Source organism: Lactuca virosa, chromosome 5 (genome assembly GCF_052849685.1).
Source record: "Lactuca virosa cultivar CGN04683 chromosome 5, Lactuca_virosa_CGN04683_v6, whole genome shotgun sequence".
Lineage (NCBI taxonomy): Eukaryota > Viridiplantae > Streptophyta > Magnoliopsida > Asterales > Asteraceae > Lactuca > Lactuca virosa.
In genome coordinates this window covers 359,720,076-359,744,708 of record NC_136430.1, presented here as the reverse complement: position 1 = coordinate 359,744,708, position 24,633 = coordinate 359,720,076, and the positions used below count along the sequence as shown (strand labels likewise).

The window sequence follows — 24,633 nt, the reverse complement described above, 5'->3', positions numbered from 1 at the left end:
AGAGATCACATCGATTACCTTGGCATTAGTAGTGGGGATCCTGGTCTGTCGAGGATCTTCTGAGGATCCTGGTATTTTTCTTTGGATCTCTCCTTTCTTTCTTCCAAGGATTTCTTTGAGGTATCCTTTGCCTAGGAGATAGTTGATTTCCTTCCGGAGAGCTATGCAATCCTCTGTGACGTGACCAATGTCCTCATGATATGCACATCATTTGGACTTGTCTTTCCAAGAGGTGGATTTTTCTCCTTTTCTTGGCCATCTTGCTTTGTCTCCAAGATCCCGCATAGAAATATTGCACCTGAAATATCCATAGAAAAACAATAGTCAATAATCTTGTGGAAATCTTCTTCCTCTCTATCTCATCTTCAAGGGCATTAACCATGTGATGGTCATGATTGGAATAAGGTTTTGATTTATAGGATATTTGGGCCGAGGAATCGGCCTTCCTATTGGGGTGATCATAGGAGCTTGGTAGGTTGCTCCTTTTTTAGATCCCCCTGTCTTCTTCGAGCTTGATGAACCTTAAGGCTCTACTTCTGACTTTATCAAATTTATTGCATGGAGTCATTACGAGGTCTTCATAGAAGGGTGAATACTTCTTTAAGCCAATTTTAAAGGCTTCAAATGCAATTGCCAAATTGATGTTGGGGATACTTAGAGCTTCCCTGCCAAACCTTTTCACAAAAGTCCTAAGGGATTCCTTAGGATCGTGAACCACCCGATAGAGATCACTAGTGATCTTTTCGAATGTTCTGCTACAAGAAAATTAATTGTTAAATAAATTAATCAAATGAGAAAATGATGTAATTGAATAAAGGGGAACGTTAAGAAGCCATTTTAGAGCTGATCTTGTGAGGGTGGGACCAAAACCCTTGCTCATGCAAGTTTCTTTCAAGTGAGTGGGGATGGGAATGATGTCCATCCTTTCCATGTATTGTGCCACGTGCTCCTCAGGATCCATAGTTCCGTCGTATGGCTTCATGCTGGGGGTCTGAAAGCGCTTCGGGACTTCGGTATCAGCTATTGCTAGAACAAATCTAGAGATCTTGTGGCTCATGGGGGATACTTCCGGTATAGGCTGAACTACTCCGGGTACGCTCGAGATCATTTGTCGTAGTTACTGTAGTTCCTTAGCTATGATCGGGGTTACCATGACTGGGTTGTATGGACTTGGTTTCTCGGAGTCGTGCCCCAAGCGGGAACAAAAGTTGGTATTGAGGATCTTGTCTCGCGATGAACTGCTGAGGATCCTGGGTTATCAAAGTTCAGGATATTAGGCTGCAAGATCGAGGGCGGTGGCTCTTGAGGCTTATCGATTTCTGTCCTCATTCTTTCCACTTCCTTGAGAATTGTCCTATTATCCTCCAACTGCTGGGCGACTTGTCGTTCTAGTATTTTTATTATAGCAAAGATTTTGTTGTTAGAGATCAACACAGTTGGTGTTTTTCTTCGATGTTTTTGGGACTTTTTTCGAAGCTCCAGCCGGCGGTGGTGGAAGGTTTTTGGAGGAAATTGGGGGAATCGAGGAAGAGGATAGAGTCGATTGAGTGTGTTGAATCATAAAAAGTGACCCTCTTGAACTTCAGCTACCGGAACCTCTTCAGCTACCGCAGCCATACAGCACCCGGTTAACAAAAGACTCAAATTGGCTATGTTAGAAAAAGACTTAGAGTTAGAGAAAGATGCAAGAATGTTAAGTGAAACACAATTAGAGATAGCTTTGAACCAAAGGGATTTAGCTCAGAGAGAAATTGTACGCCTAAATCTTTTAATCGAAAAATTGTTCAATGAAAGTGAAGCTATTGAAAATTTAGTGAATAATGGAACCGTGGACAATACATACAATTGGGGTTGGTCAAATGGATATCATACCGCAATGGATTCCTCACCCCGGTTCAACAAAGACAGACTGTATGTTCCTCCAGACCGAGAATTTCATTTCCCAGTCAATGACAAGACCTTTCCCGAAGACATCAAAACTCACTTCGGTAGACTACACAATCTAAGCAATAATTGTGTCATTGAGGAAATTGTGTCTGAGGTCTCGGGTCACACAAGTGATCTCATCCCTATCTGTGGCACCATTTACCCAAATTCTCAAACATCATCCGTAGTTGATGAATAAATTGTCATTGAGGGCCCCGAAGTCTCAAAAGACTTTCCACCTCTGTCCTCAGACCATAGTGTATCACACTATAGTCAAAAGTCCCACAAAAGTCCCACCGCAGTCTCAACTCAGACTTACTCTGCAGTAGTTAAAACGTCACTACCGGAATCCTCAGTAAAAGGAACTGTGACTCTTCAGGTGATTCATCATGAATTACCTATAGAGAACTTTGAAGTGGGTCAATGCTCTCAGATCCCAGAATCTTCAAGTTCGGATGACTCAAGCCCACGTTTTCAAAATCATTCTAAGAATTCCAGGAAACCGCAGTTGAACAACAATGACTGCGGTTCACCAAAATCCTTGGCCAAAAAGGCCTTCAAAGAGGAAATTAGATCTCGAGGCACAAACAGACAAATCTTTTCAAAAAATAAGAAGCATGTCAGAATTCCAAAGTCCAAGAGTCCAGAAAAATTTGTTTTCTCACACTACTTTTCAAAAAACTCTCCCTCCAAGAAAACAAACAAAAAGGAAAGTCCAGCTTCAAAAGTCATTCCTGCTTCTTCTGACACAACCCAAAAGGGTGTTCAGTCCTTTCGAAACAATTGTTTTCAGGTCTATTCCTCAAATGATCCTAAATGGAAAGGTATTTTACCCATACCAACACTTTTAAAGTCACGTCAAAACTTCAACAAGTGGAAGGGTATCCTACCAAACCCACTGAAAAGGACTCAAAGATTTGCACGTGCTAAACCTTTTCAAAAACAAACTTTTTCAAAATCCAACACCACTCATGTCAGGAATCACCAACCTCGGACCGGTAACAAGTCCAATTCATCCTATAGACCACTGACCAAGCATAATCTCAGAGCAAATGACAAAATCCCTTTTTGTAAATGTCAGTGTAGTTGTCAAAAGAATTCATCCTATGTCAAATCTAGTCGGAGTCAGAAACCTCGTACTTTTTCGAAAACTCACAACACTCCAATTCTGCACAAACATCCAGGACTAGGATTAAAAGTTGACAAGAGACTCGTCCCTGAAACCTCGGTCCATGCATCACTCTGCAATTCACCAATTGCCCCAGGCTCCAAACTAGTTTGGATGCCTAAACTAACCGTGTAATTCTCAGGCTTTGTGCAAGGAGGAACAAGAAGATGAATGGTTAATTGACAGTGCCTGCTCCTTGCACATGACCGGAAGGTTAGAATACCTTCGGGATTTCAGGCCTATATGCAATGGTGGAAATGTCACATTCGGCAACAATGCGAATGGGGTCATCCGAGGTTACGGTGTTCTCACTACGGGGAACTTTTCCATTCAGAAAGTTGCTTATGTAGAAAGCCTTAAACACAATCTCATCAGTGTTGGCCAACTATGTAAACCAGGACATCAAGTTGAATTTGATGATCAGTTTTGCTACGTAATGACAAGTGATAGGAACACATGCCTGATCAAATCCCAATCCGAAGGTACCATGTACCCTTTGGATGTCTCTCTGATCATTGGCAGACCGCAGTTGTGCTTCCTATCCAAAGCTGTATCCGAAGTCAGCTGGCTATGGCACCGCAAGCTAGCTCATCTCAACTTCAGGTACATCAACAACTTGGTCATAGGAGAACTAGTCAGAGGTCTCCCTATTCTCAAATTCAGCAACGATACTCTCTGTCCGGCTTGTGAATGTGGTAAATAGTCCAAAGCAAGTCACCCTCTGGTAATGGACTCTTCAATTTCTGAACCAATGGAGCTATTGCACATTGATCTCTGTGGTCTATCTACCGTAGCCAGTCTCCATCATAAAAAATACATACTGGTTATTGTAGATGACTATACACGCTTCACATGGGTCTTCTTTCTCAGACTCAAGTCAGAAACACCGCATATTTTCATCAACTTCATCAAAGAGATCGAACTTCAGATCAAGCTTCCAGTAAGAAGAATCCGCAGTGATAATGGAACCGAGTTTACTAATCATCTCCTCAACAACTTCTTGGTGTCCAAGGGCATCTCTCACAACTTCTCAGCTCCCTACACACCACAACAAAATAGGGTAGTAGAGAGAAGGAACCGCACTTTAGTAGAAGCAGCCAGATCTATGCTCAACTTCGCACACCTTCCTCTCTACTTCTGGGCTGAAGCTGTAGCAACCGCATGCTTTTTACAAAACCGAAGCATTGTGTGCAAACGCCTCAATAAAACACCATATGAGGGCCTTAACAACCGCAAGCCAAATGTTCGCTTCTTTCATATTTTTGGGTGTAGATGTTTCGTGATCAACAACAGAGATCAGCTTAACAAGTTTGCACCGAAGTCTGATGAAAGCATTTTCCTTGGTTATTCGACCAACAAGGTTGCTTACCGAGTGCTCATCAGACGTACAAGGCTGATCGTTGAAAGCTTCGATGTGAAATTTGATGATTCTCACATCCGTAGCGCCCCTCCATCCACTGAAACCACCACAATCATGGAAAGCGATATCCCTGTCTCTTCAGGTCCTTTAAATCTAGTTGAAGTCAATTATGACGATCTTTTCGATCTTGTTGAAACGGCGAAACTATCCGAAGTTCTTTTGTCACCCGCAGCTCAACAACAACACGCTGATGTTTCTGGACCATCTCTATTTGAAGTCGCATCTCTCAATATTTTCACCTCTCCGGTTGAGGGGGAAAGCTCTACTCCGGATCAAACAACAACCGTTGAGGTTCCAGTACTTGATGTTGCTCAAATTCCCATCCGAAGAGAATCATTACCATCAAACGTATCTTCGGATTCGGATGATGAACACATCGAGAATATTGACACAAGAACAGACCCAAGGATCATCACTTTCCCATCCGCATTCCAGGGGGAACCTCTTCCAACTGCTCAAGAAAATTCCATTCTCGTTCCAACAAACCAAGATGACTCAGCAGATTGTTCACAAGTCCAGGGGGAACTGCCATCTCCAACCGCAGATTCTTCTGATATTCAAGATATTCCCTCTACCGCAGCTGCTGATCATCTGCAACCCTATCTACATGTGTGGACGAAGGACCACCCACCAGGTCAAATCATTGGCAACCCATCCACAGGTATCCAGACTCGATCTTCCAAGGACCTATCTGATCAATGCCACTATGCAGCATTTATGTCCTCGGTAGAGCCCAGAACGATCAAAGAAGCATTGCTCGAACCTGACTGGATAGCTGCAATGCAAGAAGAGTTAGAAGAATTTCAAAGAAACAAAGTTTGGCAGCTCGTTCCGAAGCCACGTGGTCACTCTATTATTGGCACTAGATGGGTGTTCAAAAACAAGCTGGATGAATCTGGTGCGGTACTCAGAAACAAGGCAAGGCTAGTTGCAAAGGGGTATAGTCAACTTGAAGGCATTGACTACGATGAAACGTATGCTCCGGTAGCACGCATGGAAGCTATCCGGATCTTCCTAGCATACGCAGCCCACAAGAACGTTAAGGTACACCAAATGGACGTTAAGAGTGCTTTTCTTAATGGGGAACTAAAAGAAGAGGTTTACCTTCAGCAACCTCCAGGTTTTGAAAATGTTGAATTCCCATACCACTGCTACAAGCTTGAAAAAGCAGTCTACGGTCTGAAGCAAGCCCCAAGAGCATGGTATGAGAATCTTTCTGAATTCCTTGTCTCATCCGGATACAAGAGAGGAGTGATTGATCCCACGCTATTTAGAAAAGCAAATGGTAACCATCTTATGCTTGTTTAAATATATGTGGACGACATCATCTTCGGATCAACTGATCAAGAAATGGTGAATGATTTTGCTAAGCTCATGACCAACAAATTCAAAATGAGCATGAATAGAGAGATTAACTTCTTTCTAGGTCTTCAAGTAAAACAAATCCCACAAGGAATTTTCATTCATCAAGAAAAATACACCACCGAACTGTTAAAGAAATATTCTATGGACAACTGTTCTTTGGCCAAGGTCCCCATGGCCTTCGGTTATAAGATCTCTGCTGATCCCTCAGGAGAACCTGTGGATCACAAGACTTATAGAGGTATCATTGGCTCTCTAATGTACCTCACCGCAAGCCAACCATACATTGTCTTTGCAACTGCTGTATGTGCAAGGTATCAGGCTGACCCAAAAGTGTCACATATAACCGTAGCCAAACAAATTCTACGGTACCTAAAAGGAAGCAAATCTCTTGGTCTATGGTACCCCGCAGGCAATGACTTCAGCCTGCAAGCTTTCACAGATGCGGATCACGCCTGATGCAGATTAGACCGCAAAAGTACCTCAGGAGGATGTCAATTTTTGGGTGGAAGACTCGTCAGCTGGTCCTCAAGGAAACAAAGTTGTGTTTCTCTGTCTACCGCAGAAGCTGAGTATGTGGCCGCAGCCAGCTGTTGCTCTCAAGTCCTTTGGATGAAAACTCAACTAATGGACTACGGGTATAGAATGCTGCGGATACCGATCTACTGTGACTCTGAAAGTGCTATTTCTATTTCTCACAATCCAATTCACCACTCCAAGACTAAGCATATTGAACTACGGTATCATTTCATCAAAGACCACATCTTGAAAAGTAACATTGAACTCATCTTTGTCCATACTCATGAAGAGATTTCTGATGTGTTCACAAAAGCGCTCGACTCCACAAAGCTTAACACCTTCCTGCAAATGTTAGGAATGATGAATCCTGACCCACAATTCTTTTTAAATTGATAGATACCGCAGACCATCCTTGGTCTCCGTTGCGGTTCTAACTGAGAGTTACTTATGATAGATGGTTTTGGTACCGCAGTCTAGGTACCGCAACCATATATCATATTTATCTCTCATGGGTCTCTATTGTTTGTTATTACTAATTTTTGTACAAGTGCTTTCCTCAGTTCCTTACTGCAGACATTCATCGTTTCCATCCGCAATGACGTTTCCATCCACGATCATTTTGATAACTTCTCAACTGTTTCATCAACCCTTGAATCTTTGTGTGCTATTTAATGATCTTTCATTAAATAAAACTTTAAATAAATAAAAACATTCCCTTTAGAAACTTTCTCATTCTCTTTCTGAATAAACCTTGTGTCAGACCTATTTTAGGTATGATGACAAAAAGAACGTTTTCCCATAAACTCATCCTTAATCTGTCTTTTCTTCTCCCCAGCACGTCCCATCCGTTACAATTTCCTTTCCCCTCACCCCACGATCACCTGACACATTGATAGATGTCTGACTTTTCATTAAATGCAAAGCCTCTTTTAGTAAATCTCCCAAATCTTTTTTAAACCGTTTCATTATTTGTGGCTGAGATTTAATCCCCAATTCAAAGATTCCCTCCAAACCCTAAACGACGTTTTTACCTTATCCTTACCTTTTACCTAGGGTTAAAAAAAATTTCACCCCTTTATAAACCCATCTTCTTCCCCAAAATCACTTTACGCTTTCTGAACATCGAACCTTCCCTCTCAAATCCTTCAAGAACTCTATTTTCTACTCCTTCTCTCAAGCTCCTACAATGGTGAAATCAGGTGCATCAAAGAAACAATCCAAGGTTTCAGGGTCAGTGACTCCTACCGGTTCAGACTCTCCAACGATTGCTTCAAGCAACTTTCGAGCAGTGTTTGAAGATCATTCTTCATACAATGCTCCAACCAAACTTATGATCAAGTTTCTCAAGAATCACCCTCTGTTTGGCCCTTTCGACGCTTTTACAGATGTTGTTCCAGTCTCGACCCTCTTCAAATGTGCATTCTCCGCTTATCGCCCAATCGAAAACCCTCAAGAAGTTCACCTCAACCTAATTAACGATTCCTTGGTCATCTTGTCCAAAGAAAAGTTTATTACTGCCATAAACCTTCTGGTTCATCCATCCATCAAGATTTTCTCTCCTTCCATGGCGGACGTTACCTCTGCCCTTTACCAAATGGGGTATCAGAAATCAATTAGAGGAATTGGTGAATTCAAGAAAAATCAATTGCCTGCGGTTTGGCAGTTTGTGTGCCATTTCATCATCCGTTGTCTATCCGGCAGAACCGGAGGCATAGACAACATGGGACTCAAGCTACTGGAATTGGTGTGGAGCATATTCACAGGACACGATGTAAACTACGGGCAGATCCTATGGGACGACTTCCTTCAATACATTCCCAGAGATAGCCCAAGGGAGAACCCAACCGAGCTCACTTTTGCAAGGTTCTGGTCACTCTGCATTTCAGACCTTCATGCGGACGCTGGAATCGACATGGGCAGTGACATCAACTTCTTTGTCACTAAGGATCTCAAAAGGTACAATCCCTCTTCTAATCAAACTGTTTTTGGACCTATCCGCAGACTCCCTACCCACATTCTTTCCACACTTGGTCTTGAGACTGTTGATGTCTCAGATCACATTGAGGCTACGGAAGGTATTGCCCCATACCTTCCTACCCCGCCTCTTCAACACCCATCCGCAATTGTTAACCCTGATGGTACCAAAGTCCCTTCTGCCACTACACTCTCCAATCTTTCTCAAAGAAGAAAGCAATTGGCAACCAAGAAGAAACAAAGAACCCCTAAGAAGGATGCTCCCAAACCAACCGCACCCACCAAGAAACGTAAAACCAAACCAACCGCACCTAAACCTAGTAGTGATTCTGATGAGGATAGGCAACCAATTGCTATCCTTAAGAAAAGGAAAACTGATACCTCTGGCCAAATGCGTGACCAGACCGATACTGAAGCCTCTCAAAAGGCTCCGGTAGTCCTTGGGGTGGCCGCAGACCCATTCAACACCACTATCATTTTCCAATCAGACTCAAAAAGTGAGTCTGATTCACGACATCATGGAGACTCCCCCCCAGTTCACTCCCAAGAGGATGAAACTGGTGATCGCCCTAAGGTCTCCAGGGCTTCCCGACTGCATTTCTTTTCTCCTGAGGAGTTGCACTCCATCCTTTTGAAAGTCACCCAAACACTTCAAACACCTTCCCAACCGTAGGGCATTTCTTCCGCCCTAGCCAGAACTGAGCCGAGGCCAAACTTGACCACGGGTCAAGGATACCGAGGAAGCTCAGGAAATCCTACTCTGCTTACATCCGCAGCAGGTGGTTTAGGCACGGTGAGCACAAATATGCAAGGATCCGTGGACCCGAAGGACACTTCGGTGCGTTTCCAAGGTTTTGACGGCGATGAATCCAATGACTCATGGTTACAGTACAATCCGGTAACTGAGTCAGAAATCAAGAAATATGCTGCTTTCAAAAGGGCATTCCAAGCCCGCAAGGAACAACAGATCAAGTAGCAGCAGCAAAAGGAGCAAGAAATCCAGTCAGTGGCACGGTATTGGGCAGACGCAATCAATAATGCCAATACCATAGCCACCATTCTAAAGGTTCAAGACTGGATAACCGAGATGGCGGAAACAGTCCTTAAAGCTCAAGCAACAGGTGAAGGTGCAGGTACCTCCAGAGTAACTCCAACCCCAACTCCAACTCCAAATCCCATTCCAACTCCAACAGTCAATGAATCACAAGACGAAGGAACTGCAATCGAAGTCTGTTCTGCTCCCACCTTCGGTCTTGATGATGAAGACATTCAGGAGGTAAACAAGCCTAGTCCTTCTGATGATGACCTCATGATGTTCGATGAGGAAGAGGAATCCAGTGGCTCTCAACATTCAACTTCTAAACCCAAAGAAAAGAAGCAAAAGTAGAAGAATGTTGTCACCAGGAAAGAATTTCTGAGCTTACAAGCTAAAGTCGATCAGATCTTAGCTGCGGTCAAGCCAACTCAACCGCAACCAGAAGACACCCCGGGACCGCAGTCCCTGATCGAACGTATAGAGCGTCTGGAAACAAGGGAACGCTTGGCTGCTGAGAGAATTTCTCTCAAAGTGGAAATAGGGATCCGGTCCCTTGACAACAACCACAAGGCAGATCACAAGGACTTTATGGCTGCTGCGGAACGCCTCATCATTGAAGTAACCGCAATCAAAACAGATCTCCAAGCAGCCATTGCGGATCAAGCCACTCAGTCTCAGAAACTGATAGCTGAGACTCACACTGCGTATGAGTCCACTATCTCAGTTCTTCAAGAAACAATCAACAGACTGCAACGATCCCTGTCCTCCAACTTCCATGATCCCGAGATCCTCCAGCTCACAAAGGAAATACACATGCTACTCTTCAGCTCCTCCATTCCCAATAATCAACAGTTGGCCGAAGCCCTCAAAGCTCAATTTCAAGAGGTTTTTGCCAAGGTTGATGGCCCTAAGAAATGGCTTGAGGAATCACCTGCGTTGAATTCCTCAAGAGGGGGAAGTGAAGACGAAGTCCATCAAAGTGAAGAAGAAGAAGTCCATCACTCTGATCACTCCATCTCACAACATCAGAGTCCCCCCCATCATCACAGAAAAAATTCCTACACCGCAGCCTTCACCGCAACCGTCTTATCATACTCCACCCCATAACACTCCACCGCAAGAGAAGGTCACTCCTAACAAGCCAGAGACTCCCCCTCACTTTAAAAATCTGGTGGAGCATATGTCCTCTCCGAGCTCAACTGACTCTCCTGCCACCACCCAAAGGAAGAAAGATTGGAAGGCAGCCAAACTTGCAGAGCTTATATGGAGAGAATGCGGTTTTGATACTATGATGGACGAATCCTTGATAAACTCTTGGATCAATCCTCACCGCAGACTGCTGGACGACGATTACAGACCCCACCTCACCTATGCTGAACCCCCTACTGATGGCTACTGGGATGTCCCAATTTCTCCAAATGCCAAATACTTCACAGTATTTGAGCAATTCGACCGCAGCCTTCCCGACCACAAAAGACTGCCAATGGAATTTGAGAGACTTAGTCTTTTTCATGCTAAACATGCCTCTTCCATTGAAAATATATGGTCTAACGATAGACCATCCGCAGTCAAGAACTACAAAATCCTGAAGTTCATAAAGGCTGACTACATCCAGTATACCCTCACTAGAAGGGAGCATGACTACATCTGCACCCAGGCAGACTTTCCCTGTATGAATCCGGAAGAAATCTTTCTTATTGCCAAGGTGTTTCAAAACAAGTCAGAAAAGCACCTAAAAATGAAGATTACGCTTGAAAAGGCCAATACTTTTCTGAAGGAAATGGTCTGTGATTTTGCCAAGATCGATGCAGACATCTACCCTATCATTGCCAAGAAATTTGATCTGCCACCTCTCGAACCTGCACCAATGCCTACCGAAGGCTTTCAAGAAAGATCCTTAGGTGCAACCAACTTTCCTGAACTTGGAGTCATTTTCAAAAGGAAGTTCGATAATGTCAAATACTTCATTCCTATGACTGCCATGCTTCGCCTAACCAAGAAGAAACTTGACATCTGCCGAACCGCAGTTGAAAGATCAAAGCACACTACTGCATAAGTCAAGTTCGAGATCTCAAGGAGAATCACCTGGCTGGAAAACATCATGAAGTTTTGGTGGATCCTGATCAAGTTCCTCAAACTTGATAGCTGAACCGAAGTTAAAGAGGTCACTTAGGGGGAAATTGCTGAATCATAAAAAGTGATCCTCTTGAACTTCAGCTACCGCAACCTGTTCAGCTACCGCAGCCATACAGCACCCGCAGTCAAGCTTCTTCATCAGCAACCGCAACCGGAGTCTCTTCCTACCGCAGTCACATAGCTAGATTACTTTGCTTGTCTTTATTGTAATACACTCTATTATCCAGTATGCCTTGCATGGCTACCCATAGAGATGTAATCTAGTGTACTTCATGAGTCTCTATAAATAAGAGCTCATTCTCTGGTATTCAACACGGATAACTCACGCATCTATTCTGAATACATTTCTCTAAGTTATCTTTTCTATTTCTCTATCTTATTACTCATCCCTTCTTACTCTCAATTCTTCCTAGAGCATAACTGATTATAACCTCTCTCCGGAGCAAGTCTTCTGTGACTTAATCACTAAGTTTGATCTTCCTTATTAACTTGGTTTGAATGCATTCCTTGTTATGAATCAACTTATGTGTATACTTGATATAACAATTGTTGTCATTTCTATTTCTTTACTTTTCCGCAACTAACTCTCTAACTATCTAACTATAACTTATTAATATTATTGTTGAGCTTTTAGATCCTTCGAGATTAACTATTCCGCAATCCACTTGTTCTAACGTTTGTTCAAGTGTGTCTCCAAGTTTTTCTCTCAACAGATTGGACATGGTTATTTGAAATATTTTGAACACAACAGTGCCACAGTGGGCGCCAAATTGTTTTGGTAAAAAAAATTACAAACAAAGATCGACAAAGTGTATGAGAGGCTGTGATGTTCCGAACAATGCAAGTATAAAATGTTGATCAAAGTGACACAAGTTGTTTACAAGGAAAGACCTTGATCCTTGCTAGGATCTCCGACATAATGATCACCTGCCTTGATGATTTTATTGATTGTAAATGTCGATTACAGAGAAAATGTAAAGAGTACAAGTACAAGTGTTGTTCTTCTGCTAAGTCTCGTGTGTAGTGTGATGAATACAAGTGATTTTTATAGTTTAAAGCTAAGCAAAAAGAATTCCCCAAATTTTGGGATCCTCCAAGATCAACTTATAGACATTTCTTGACTTGGTCTTCCAGGTCCTTTTCATGGTCACGATGACTATTCGTTGAGAATAAGTCTTTGGCTGATCATTTCTGCACATGTGAGAAAGATAGTAGAGTATATAACCATTATAAATATTTGAAAAATAATAGTTAGGATCCTGAAGTATGCTTGGGATCCTCAGATTTGAGGATCCTGAGGGTTAAGGATCTTGATTGTAATTCTGAGATCCTAGCCCTAACAATGAAAACAACAAGGAAGACTATATCAAAGCGTATACCCAAATTTCATTTTCCCATTCTTGGTGGACCCTCAACATTCCAATGGGAACAAAATTTCTTCGAGTGGATACTGAAAATACACTGAGCATTGTGCTCGTATAATTTGCACATCCTTGCCCACCCACCACCCATCCCGTTGGTTTATATCCATGATATCCTTAATAGAAATCCATTGACCAAAATTGAAGGAGTAATCAACCTGGTTTTCTCTTCTTTGACGGGTCTCTCGGAGTGGATAAAAACCATTGCCGGTTAAAAGGGTTTAATAGTGAACGATATAACGTACATCGTCTAAAAGTGAAAGGAATTGGAAAGTTGTAAGATTATTCAAATCATGCTTCCATTTTAGATACTTCAATCTTATTTTCTCTCACATACAAAATTACTCAAATTTGATTCCTAAATAGGAGTGATTTCAATTTGTTAAGAATATCTATATTTCAAGATTAACACCGAGAGGTTTTACTGTGACTTAACTATGAATATAATATGTTTTGTATAGTAAAATTACAGAGAAGGGTATGTACTTTAAAGATTGTGAAAGATAATGGTTGTTGTATTTCTACTTTTAGGGGCTTAAGTGTAGGTTCTTAAAGTAGAAAGGGTGTGGCTTGTCTATCTAAAAGTTAATAAAAACACATATCTTATGTTAAATATGGTGAAAGAGGGTTGTTGTATTTGTACTTCAAGGGGCTTAAATGTAAGCTCTTAAACTAGAGGGGGTGTGATTGCTTATCTATAAGTTAATAAAAGTTCATATCTTTAGTGGTTCGGGTTTTCCGGTTTTGGTTTGGTTTTGCACCGGACTTGAACCGATATGTGACTCGTATAATGTGTTGGGAAATATGTTGTACATTCATTTTCGCCGCTCTTCACTAACTTTTATATTCTCTCATTTTACTCTTTTAGGGTTTGTACGTTAGGGTATGTATGTAGCTAAATTTCATACATTCTTGTAACATAATTTGGTTTAGTTTTATTTGGTATTTAGTGTGAGTGATTTTTGTAGAGAAGTTTGAGTTTTAAGTTGATGAAAACCAACCGGTTCTTATTTATAGATAAATGAACGATTTATGTGATGATTTGTTTAAGTTTTATACATGGTATGACAACTAGTGTTAGCTCCTTGTTTTGAATCAATCGTAGTTTCTAGCACTAACTTGTTTAAGGGTTTTTTTCGTTTTTTTTTCTAATTTGGGCAGGATTTTGAGTCTATCTAGATTAGTTTTTTGGGTCGTTTTTAGTTGATACGAATCTTGTTTCCCAGAAGAGTTTTTTGTTTTGATTTCTTGATCATATATTTTAGATCTACAATTCTCGGTTTATCGACGATATTTTTTTGATTGAGGACCCTCTGTGTTGTTGTTGTCAAATTGTTTGGATCTGATACTTGTGGTTTGTAATCGTGTTCACCAATAGTGACGACATCAACTCGTTTAAGAGTAAATGATTATTGTTAGTATTAAGTGTTAGAGGTAACATGTTGTTGTCTCTTAAAGGTCAACATTAACATAGATGGTCAACATTAGATAAGTTGCAAATGTTTGTTCATTGTGTTTTGGGGTTTGTTTTTGCCTTTGAATGTAATTGTTAATCACTTTAGGGTTACTCATACCTCTAACTATCATACTTAGATTTTATGGTAAACAACACATCTGATTTGTTCAGAATACTGGTATATGGATGTAAGTATTTCACGCGTCTCTTTCTTTGTTTGGGTTAATTTGGGTTGTTATGTGTTGTTGCAACACTACATAGTTTTAGGTTGGTGGAACCCGGTTATGAACATCAGTTATGTGCTATTTGTTATTATTGTTTTTCATATATATATATATATATATATATATATATATATATATATATATATATATATATATATATATAAATACTTAGAAACTATTGGTGATTGTTCTTTTCTCTCAATCCTTTCTAATTTGATTTTTCCTTATTAGTGGTGTAGATTTTGGTCAATATTGATAGTTGTTTTTCTGGGACATGAATCTTTCATTACATAGTGTGTAGTTTTCATATTCTTGAATCATGATATGGGAGATTCCATATTCATCTAGTAAATATATTGATCATTATGTTTTTTATGATCCTTTTTTGTGCACCAATATGATAATGGTTTTGTTTGTATAATTAGTATAAAGCTAAGAATTTTAGGATTGGAAGAGATCTATGTTAAGAGAATTAAATGGTGAAAATAAATTAGGTTTTATTAAAACCTGTCATAAAAAATATTGCTCTGTTGTACGTAACCTATATCATAATAATTAACTCACTTACCTAAAGTGGGTTATTTGTTTCTGAATACAATAGTAAGCTTGATGACTTGTGGAAGGAATTCAATGGTTTGACTAATTTGATTGAGTGTACAAGTGTTACGTCTATGTAATAAAGTGTTCATTCCAAGTTAATGAAGCCACTTCCTAATGTTAAAGTGAAATTTTCCATTGCTTCCCATGAAGAGTCCCACCAAAAAGGTAGATCTTTATCTAATGCTCCTAGTAAGTCTCAAGTATCTGCTTTTACTGGAAAATTTTCTGATCCTAGAAGAAAGAAAAGTCGGAGTCACCAAAATTTGAAGCATGAAATCTATGGTCTAAAGTTTCATACAGTTGAACATTGGTATAAGCAGATTGGATATCCTAAAGATTTGAAATTCAGAAATGATAAACAAAATGATAACAAATATGTTTCAATAAATATTGTAGTTACTACTAAAGTTAACAAGTCTGTTTCAGGAAAAAATGCAATGCATCTGCTATGTTATTTCTGACTGATGATCAATATTCTAAGTTTATAAGATTATTAATGAAAAACAAGAAACCAACAAGTCCTACTAATATGACAAGTATTTCTTGTAATTACTTCATTGCAATCAAATGATGGATTATCGATTCAAGGGAAAATAAACATATGACACGAAATGAGTCTTTTTTGAACAATATTGTTGGTGTCTCTATAGTTTACTTAAGAGTGGATCATCCATATGGATCTTCTACTAAAATAAATAAAATAGGAAATATGCATTCGTCTGAATTTGTAACCTTATTTGATGTCTCTATGGTTCCTAATTTTAATGTCAACCTTCTTTCTCTTCATAAACTTTGTAAGGAAAACAAGTACGAAGCTATTTTTGATGAGTGTAATTGTATTGTTAAGGATTCACAATTCATTGGTGATTGTAGGGTCTGGTAAGACCATTGCCCTGGGTGATCTAGTTCACCTGGATATGGAGGGTCCTTATAGAGTTGCTACCACATATGAATTTTAGGAATTTATTGACTATTGTATATGACTTCACTAGGGGTGTGAGTGTGTACTTGATGAATTCTAAAATAGACATGTTCATTGGTTTTCTATTTCATATAATTTTTTGAAAAATCATTTTGATTCAAATGTTAATATTGTTATGTCTGGAAATGGAACTGAGTTTGTTAATAGTCTGTTAAAAAGTTTTGTTTTTGAAAAATTGGGATATATCATTAAACTTCATGTAGCTATAATCCACAACAAAATGGTGTTGTGGATAGAAAGCACACACATCTTCTAGACGTTTCTAGGTCATTGCTTTTTCATTCTACTTACTACTTAAATATTGGGGTAAACTTGTTTTAATTAAACTGATTTTAATCAACATACTTCCTATATTAGTTTTAGATGGGAAGTCACCATTTGAGTTTACTTATAAATGTTCACCTAAATTTGATGATTTGAGGGTTTTTTGTTGTTTGTGTTTTGCTATTAACTTAATTATTTTTTATAAGTGTGCTGAGAGATTTGAGAAATCTTTTTTAATTAGTTATTCAAATTAGAAAAATGGTTAAATTTGTTGAGTCTTGATAATGATTCTATTTTTATTTTTTATCTAGTCTAAATAAAACTGTTGAACCTCGAAATTATCATGAGGCTTCCTCTAATCCTAATTGGAATCAAACCATGAATGTATAAATGGAAGCTTTATATCGTAATAAAACATAGGAAATAACTCATCTTCCACCAAATAGATGTTAAGAACTAATTCCTATATGATAATCTTGATGACTTTACCTGAAGTTTATCATATTATTGGTGATAATTATTGGGTTTTTGGGTTATAATAGCAATGCACTATCAGAATTTCACTTAACACTTATGGGTACATGTAGCCTAAAGGGATCTATAGGTTTTCAATATTAATAGCAACATACTTTATGAAACAAAAATAACCTACTATAATCAAAATTACTAGTAAGAAAACATACCTTTAACATAATCAAATATGTTGATCTCGCGAGATCTTCAATGTCCGTGGAAAACTAGCGGCAAAAGTATGCATGCCTCTAATGGTTCACACCCAAAACCCTAGAACACTAGAAAGACAAGAGGAGAGATGATGAAGGAGTAAAATAAGATTTTACCCTATAGGTAATGTCATTAACGAAATTTGGTGCCTTAAGGGTCCTATTTATAATTTACGTAACTTGCAGATAAATCCATATTTGAATAATTAAATAATAGATTTATTACGCAATTCAAATTATTTCCTTATCTGCTACCATGAGGATTCCAGAAACGCTACAAAACCACTTAAAACAGTCCATCTCATGGATGGTTTTAGACTTGCTTCTTTTTTTCAACTATTGATTAATTACAGTTCACCCCTTGCATCTTTAATTAATTCTAATTAATCCCAAATTAATTCCAGATCAATTCTGATTAAGAATTAATCAATTCCATCTATTTCTAATTAGTTTATTAACCACATAATAAATTTATAAATCATTTTATCTCTCTATCCTAAAGTCATTTGAAGTTATTTCTAGCTTTTGAGGGTAACCCAAAAAGGACTTACTTTTATTCTATAGAGTTATGTCAATTTAGTCATGACCTTGACCAGTTTAGTTATGATATTGGAAACTTATTCCAACAGTATCCTACTTGGACAATTCATCAAACTACAATTAAAAATATAGACTTTGAATAACTAGTAAAGAGTCTTTCCACAACCACTGCAAAACTGTGATAAAATCAAACATTGGGCCTAAGATAAGTGATCAACTATTCTTTCATTCTATAAGATATTATATAGACATGAGACATGGATTAGAATCAATCTTATAGTCCAAGATATTGTTTCTTGATTTCTGATTTATCAAGAATAAATTTAGACTAATAATTGAAAACATCAATTAGTCCGGGCTAAGCCAAGCACTTCAGATGTCTGCAAAAAATCATCGAGGGGCCCAAAGATATTGATTTTCCTGTTAAGGCAAAAGGAACGACTAAAGTTTGGCTATACTTATCATGTGGCATCCCTTTATTTTCGAAACAGATTAAAACTTTTCCTTTACACTTTAAGTTGTTGTGTTGCAAAAAATACCATGGATGTCACCATTAATACCCAAAGATAGGTTACAATGTAAAAATAAAAAATATCCTAAAACACTAATACAAACACATATCTTATATCACTCGACATCCTAACTAGTTTCTAGCAGCCTTAGTTCCGCTACCTGTGATGCATATAAATTGAGTGGGTCAGGTTTGTGGAAATTGGTGAGATACATAGAGTTTTCAAGACCATAATAATTTTAATGATACTTAATCATAATAACATTCCATCAAACAAACATTATAGTTGTTTATAATGTGATGTACGACCACCTACCCTGGCCAATCGATTCTCCAAATCCTAATTCGATGATGATTTGGATAAATAAGCTTACCTAATGAATCATATGAGCAACTGTTTGACTACACAACTACGAGAGTGCATGGCCAGTGTATGTCAAATAAAGGCAACCAATGTATAAAGTATTTGATAAATATGGTATCCCATTTTATCTAAGTAAAAGGGTTATAAGTACAAACTAGCAACGTAATTCACTAGACCTCCTAGAATAGTCAAGTGTTGTCATCTATTCTGGTCGATGACCCATATATTCTTTCTAGTTGTCTGATTTGGATTCATCATTTATGGTCATCCAAAAAGAGGTGGACTACTGCACTGCGTTCTGATCTCACACTCTACTTCAGAATGAGACCAATCAAATATTCAATTTATTTGGAACTAAGCACCTTTTTATAAGTCCATAACTAACAAAAACTATATATAAAGGCAAATCTATTTCTAACACAGTTCCTAATATGTAGTTCTATTATACAAGTAACACATGGTATTATTAATACAATAAACATTTAATAAATACTTTTATTGAATTCTGCTCATTGAAAGTAACTACGCACTCACCTGAAAAAAGTAGGTGATTTGAGGTTAGGGTAGTGCTTCTCCTTCACACTTTATCCTTTCAAAAGACCTAGATTAAAACGGCACTAAGTCTTAGTCTATTTTCTGAATCCTGGTGACTATAATAATGATAGTTTAGATTCCTCAATAATCCCAATGTCTACATCACGATCTATCAAATAACGAACAACATTCTAGGATCATATCAGAGGTAGGGTCCGTTTGGTATACAAAGTATACTGTTTGGAAATCCCACTTTAAAGACCTCACTAAATCCAACCTAGACATCATCCCGGTAAGTTGATCAATCAGTATAATGACTTGGAAATACTAATAAATCTTATTTATAGGTTCATAAAAATGACTATGAACACAAATAAAGTTACACTTGAATTAAAATAAGTGTAGCCTCACTTACAAAGTTTTCTAGCAAGAACCACTAATTACACGGACATAACTCTGACTTGGGAAACTCTTTTTTATAGGCTCTCTGATGTTGCAGTGCCTCGCTAAAGTGGTCGGGAATTAGGAAGTAAAGGCTTAAAGGTTTGGGAGAGTTCTAGAGAGATTCCGGAGGAAGGTGTGAGGAAATGAGTTGTGAAAACGCCCTACATATAGGCTGGAGAAAAAGGCACACTGTGTACTTGGTTGGGGAAGGGTTACGTAGCTTGCTTTAGGTGGTGACACGTGGCAAAAATCTGGTGGAGTGTCAGACACGCGCCACACCTCTTTTCAGCGCGTATAGTAACTATAATTTCATTAAAAATTCATATATTCTTCATATGAGCTTCATTTTCTAAGTTCTTTATATCCACGCACCGATAACAACGAGTACTATAACTTTCATTTAGACTCCGTCGACTAATTCCCACTTTATTTTTAAAGCTATATTTTTAACAGGCTTAGACTGTTAAAGTCCGTATTAAAATCATAATTTTCTCATACAATATCCGTTGTTGAATGTATTTATATCGACACATAGGTACTAACGAGTTCTTCAACTCTTGTTTAGATTGTTTTTCCTAACAATCGACTAATTTAAATTTCAGTTTTCTAAGTTGTATACTATTACGTTGAAATTTCGATAAATCATAAATTCCTCTCACGAATTCAGATTTAGGCGTTGTTTATATGCACAAGCTCTCTTTTTTAACTACCACAAATTTTTTTAAATTATTAATCCATAATAATCTTTTATTTTTAATTTATATTTTAGCCCTATTTATTACATTTCGACGTAAGATTTCACACAGATACCATATACACCAAATATCTATAAAATTCTCATAAACACATATACATGTTTGAATAATTTACTTTTGTTTATTCATTGAATATTTCAATCATCGAACGACATACATATAGATTCCTATGTATGCCTAGTGATAAACGCGGGAATTACAATTCTCTCCCCGTAAGAGATTCCTTCCCGGAATCATGCATCAACAAATAGATGTGGATAACAACTCTTCATGTTGATTTCGGTCTCCCAGGTGAGGTTTGGCCCCGCCGAAAAATTCCATCACACAAGCACTAAGTCAATCATCTTATGTTTTTAAATTGTTCCTCTAGCGGTGAAAGATTTCTTCTTGCTTTTCTATCAGCCTTTTATTGCCATCAATCCTTAATTCCGAAAGCGGATTTATATTGCGCTCTTCTCCTAAGTACTTCCTCAAATAGCAAACACGAAAGGTGGTGTGGACATCTTCCATTATAGGCTGTAATTCAAGTTTGTAAGCTTGTTTCCTAATCTTATGAAGTACCTTGAATGGACCAATAAAACAAGGACTCAACTTCCCATGTTTTCCGAATCTGATAAGTCCCTTCCATGGAGAGACTTTAAGTAGAACTTGATCACCGACCTGAAATTTTACAGGCCATCGCTTCATATATGCATAGCTCTTCTGATGATTTTGAGCAACTAGCATTCTTTCTCGAATGATCTTTACTTTATCAGCGGTCTGTTGCACCATCTCAGGACCCACTAAGTGTTTCTATCCTTTTTCTAACCAACAGTATGGTGTATGGCACTTTCTTCCATACAACGCTTCATAAGGAGGCATTTTCATGCTTGAGTGGTAACTATTGTTGTAGGTGAATTATGCTAATGTTAGGTGCTTCATATACAACTCGAAGGAACATCGAAACAAGTTTGATGTTAAAGCTGATGAAGGAATTTTTCTAGGATACTCTTTGATATCAAAAGCTTTCCGTGTTCTTAAGAAATCTAAAAATATTGAAGAAAGCTACTATATCACTTTTGATGATAAACTTCTTAAAATTTCTCAACGCAATTCAAATGTTCAATCTGATGAGATTTTTCCATCTTCTAATACTCAAACGTGTCCTATTATAACTCTTTATCAAGACTTTTTAAATATTTTTGTTGATCAATTTCCATTTCCAATTCCTGATAATGTTGATCAATTTCCATATGGGTTTATTGATAATAAATGATAGGGAATTGCTTACAAGATGAAGGTGAAAGAAGAAGTGAAGCATTGAATGTTGTTCTTAAGAGATAAAAAATTGTATTTCACTTCTATTCTTAATCAAATTGTTGCAAAGGCTGAAGCGAACAAGAAAAACAAAGCGGGAGATGTGAAGTGTGTTGCAGATATGATTAAATGGTGGACAGTCATTTGGATGACTTTATTGAAATTTATTTCGAAGGTGTTTGAAGTGAAATCGAAAGAGGAAAAATAGATTGCTAGGATTCAGTTTTAGATTGTGTCTAAGTTGTATATGCTTGCAATGCTTAGAGTATTTTCTTTAGTTCCGAAATGTTTAATATTTTTCTGATTTCAGAATTAGTATTTAATCTTAGGTTTGTAGTTCTGAACTATCGATTTAGGATTCCTTTCTAGTGCTCCTTGGATGTCTATATATAGGAGTATTAGTTAGAAGGGTAGTATAAGTTTTTGCTTACAGAATAGTTCCGTACTTCATTATAATTTGCAGCACGACTTCATTATAATGAATTGTTCTTTCTCATACTGCTAATGCAAACATATCTTATTTACCTTATTTTGTTCATCTAAATCATTCAAATCTTTATATGATGTTTTCATTCTAGAATCTATCATTCCTACAAATTCTATCAACTGAGCCCAAAACCATCAAAGAATCCATTTTGGATCATGATCGGATTGTCACAATGCAAGAGGGGCTTGCATAGTTCGATAGAAACAATGTTAGGAAACTAGATCCCAAGCCAAAAGTACATACGTTAGTTGGAACTTTTTGGGTCTTTCGTAACAAATTGGATAATACAGGTGTGGTAATAAGGAACAAAGCCCAACCTGTAGCAAAAGGTTATAGTCAATTGCAAGGAATTGAATACGACGAAACATATGCACCAGTTGCAAGGCTAGAGCCCATACATATCTTCCTAGCATATGCGGTGCATAAAAATTCAAAGTACATCAAATAGATGTAAAAAGTGCATTCCTCAACGGCGAACTAAAAGAAGAGGTGTACTTGTAGCAAACTCCAGGTTTTGAGAATCTTGATCATCCTCATTATTGTTATAATTTGGAGAAAGTTGTGTATGGATAGAAGTAGGTACCCATGGATTGGTATGAAACCATTTCTACATTTCTTATTGAGTCTGGATACAAGCTTGGGGTCATTGATCCTACCCTATTTTGACGTTCAAGTGAAAAGCATTTGATCCTTGTAAAAAATCTACGTGGATAACATCATTTTCTGTTCAACTGATCAAGTTATGGTAGACGACTTTGCTAAGCTCATGACATGTAAGTTCTAAATGAGCATGAATAAAGATGTTAAATTCTTTGTTGGTCTTCAAATATAGTAAGTCCCACAAGGAATCTTCATTTATCAAGAAATGTATACCACATAAAATTTAAATAAATATTCCATGGATAACTATTCTTCGGCAAAGGTCCTTATGGCCTTTGGTTACAAGATCACCACAGATTCTACCGGATAGTCAGTAGTCCAAAAGGTATATGAAGGAATGATTGGTTCTCTACTGTACCTGACCGCAAGTATGCTGGATATTGTCTTTGCAACAGGCTTTTGTGCCAAATACCAAGCTGATCCCAAGGTGAAGACTGCAAATTCTTCACATCTAACAAATATATATGCTTCACTCATCTTGTTACCAGAATATCTTTGAAGCACAATTATTTTTCTATGTTTTAAAATTTATCTTTTTTAGTCTAACCATTGAGCACATATTTCATAAAGTTTTCCTCGGTAAACTCCGTTCATTGAAGATCATTTATGATCTATGTACTCTCCGGGTCATTTTAATTTTTTATGTCTAGCCTTGTGTAAGGGTCGAAATGTTGTAATTAGTCGAAGTGTATTTTGCACTCTTCGAATGTTTTGTAATCTATTTTACTAAGGCACTTTTATTCGAAGCTTAATTGTCTAGGCCTTAGTATATTTATTGTACGCTTTCTGTTCCCTATAAATAGGGATATTTACTAGAGTTAGATAAGAGTTTTTATAGACATGTCTTTGTACTCTGTAAACATTCGAAAGCGTAATAGAGCTGAAACAAGATCATATTTACATCTGTTGTTCAATCTCGCATTCTTACTTCATTTTATACTCTTATTCTTTTTATACTCGATTCATTGATTCATCAATTGGTATCAGAGCAGGAATCACATATGTGATTTGATTTTCACCTATTCAAAAAGTTTTTTAATCAACTTTTTGATTCAAAATTTTCCTCACTTTTTGATAGTGAAAAATTTGTGTAGATATTAGTTTGTGATTCGATTCTGCATTTGAATTGTGGAATCGAGTGTTCTTATTGTAATTCCGATTTGATTCAACTAGTTTGTTTTCAAATCTCCAAATTTTCTTCAAAATTTACAAAATCATCTTTCGTACAACAATGGCGAGCTTAAATCTCAATTCGATGACCTCATTTTCTCATCTGTTAGGACCGTCGACCAAAATTCCAATGCTACTCCCTGAATATTATGATCAGTGGGCTGATCGTATGCAGGATTATCTGAATGGTCTTGATGAAGAATTATGGTCATGTATCACTGGAAATGTCAATGTTCCAGTGAATTTTCAAGCAATTGGATCATCTTCTACAAGTTCTGGTGTTGAAAATCAAACTGATCGTCTGAAGAAACTGGAGAAGAGATGTATGAGGGAATTGCGAGGAGCTTTACCTCCAGTTGTGTACAATTACGTAAGGAGTTGTACAACTGCTAAGGAGATCTGGAACAATCTGAAAGATAAGTTTCAAGGAAATGAGAAGACGAAAATCAATTCAGTCAAACAGTGTTTCGTCGAGCTGAAAGATTTCAGACAAAAAGAAGGTGAAACAATTGAAGTCTACTATGATCGACTGAACGAGTTAATCTATCGTTGTAATCGCTATGGAATTACCAGGACTTCAATGGAATTCAATCTCATCTTTGTGATGGGTCTTCGAAAAGAATGGAGAAGCGTGAGTATGATGGTGAAGAATCAGCAAAGTT

General features: G+C 37.9%; 1 protein-coding gene across 1 annotated transcript; it reads right to left on the bottom strand.

The window, feature by feature from the left end:
* Positions 1 to 20,724: 20,724 nt before the first annotated feature.
* On the bottom strand, positions 20,725 to 21,129 carry LOC145113512 (uncharacterized). The gene has a single exon (XM_079049588.1). The coding sequence runs from the start codon at positions 21,127 to 21,129 to the stop codon at positions 20,725 to 20,727; it is 405 nt and encodes a 134-aa protein (XP_078905714.1).
* Positions 21,130 to 24,633: the final 3,504 nt, after the last annotated feature.

What these genes read in the sequence shown, in the direction of transcription:
- LOC145113512 (XM_079049588.1), bottom strand. Translation starts at nt 21,129, where the DNA reads ATGGTGCAACAGACCGCTGATAAAGTAAAGATCATTCGAGAAAGAATG.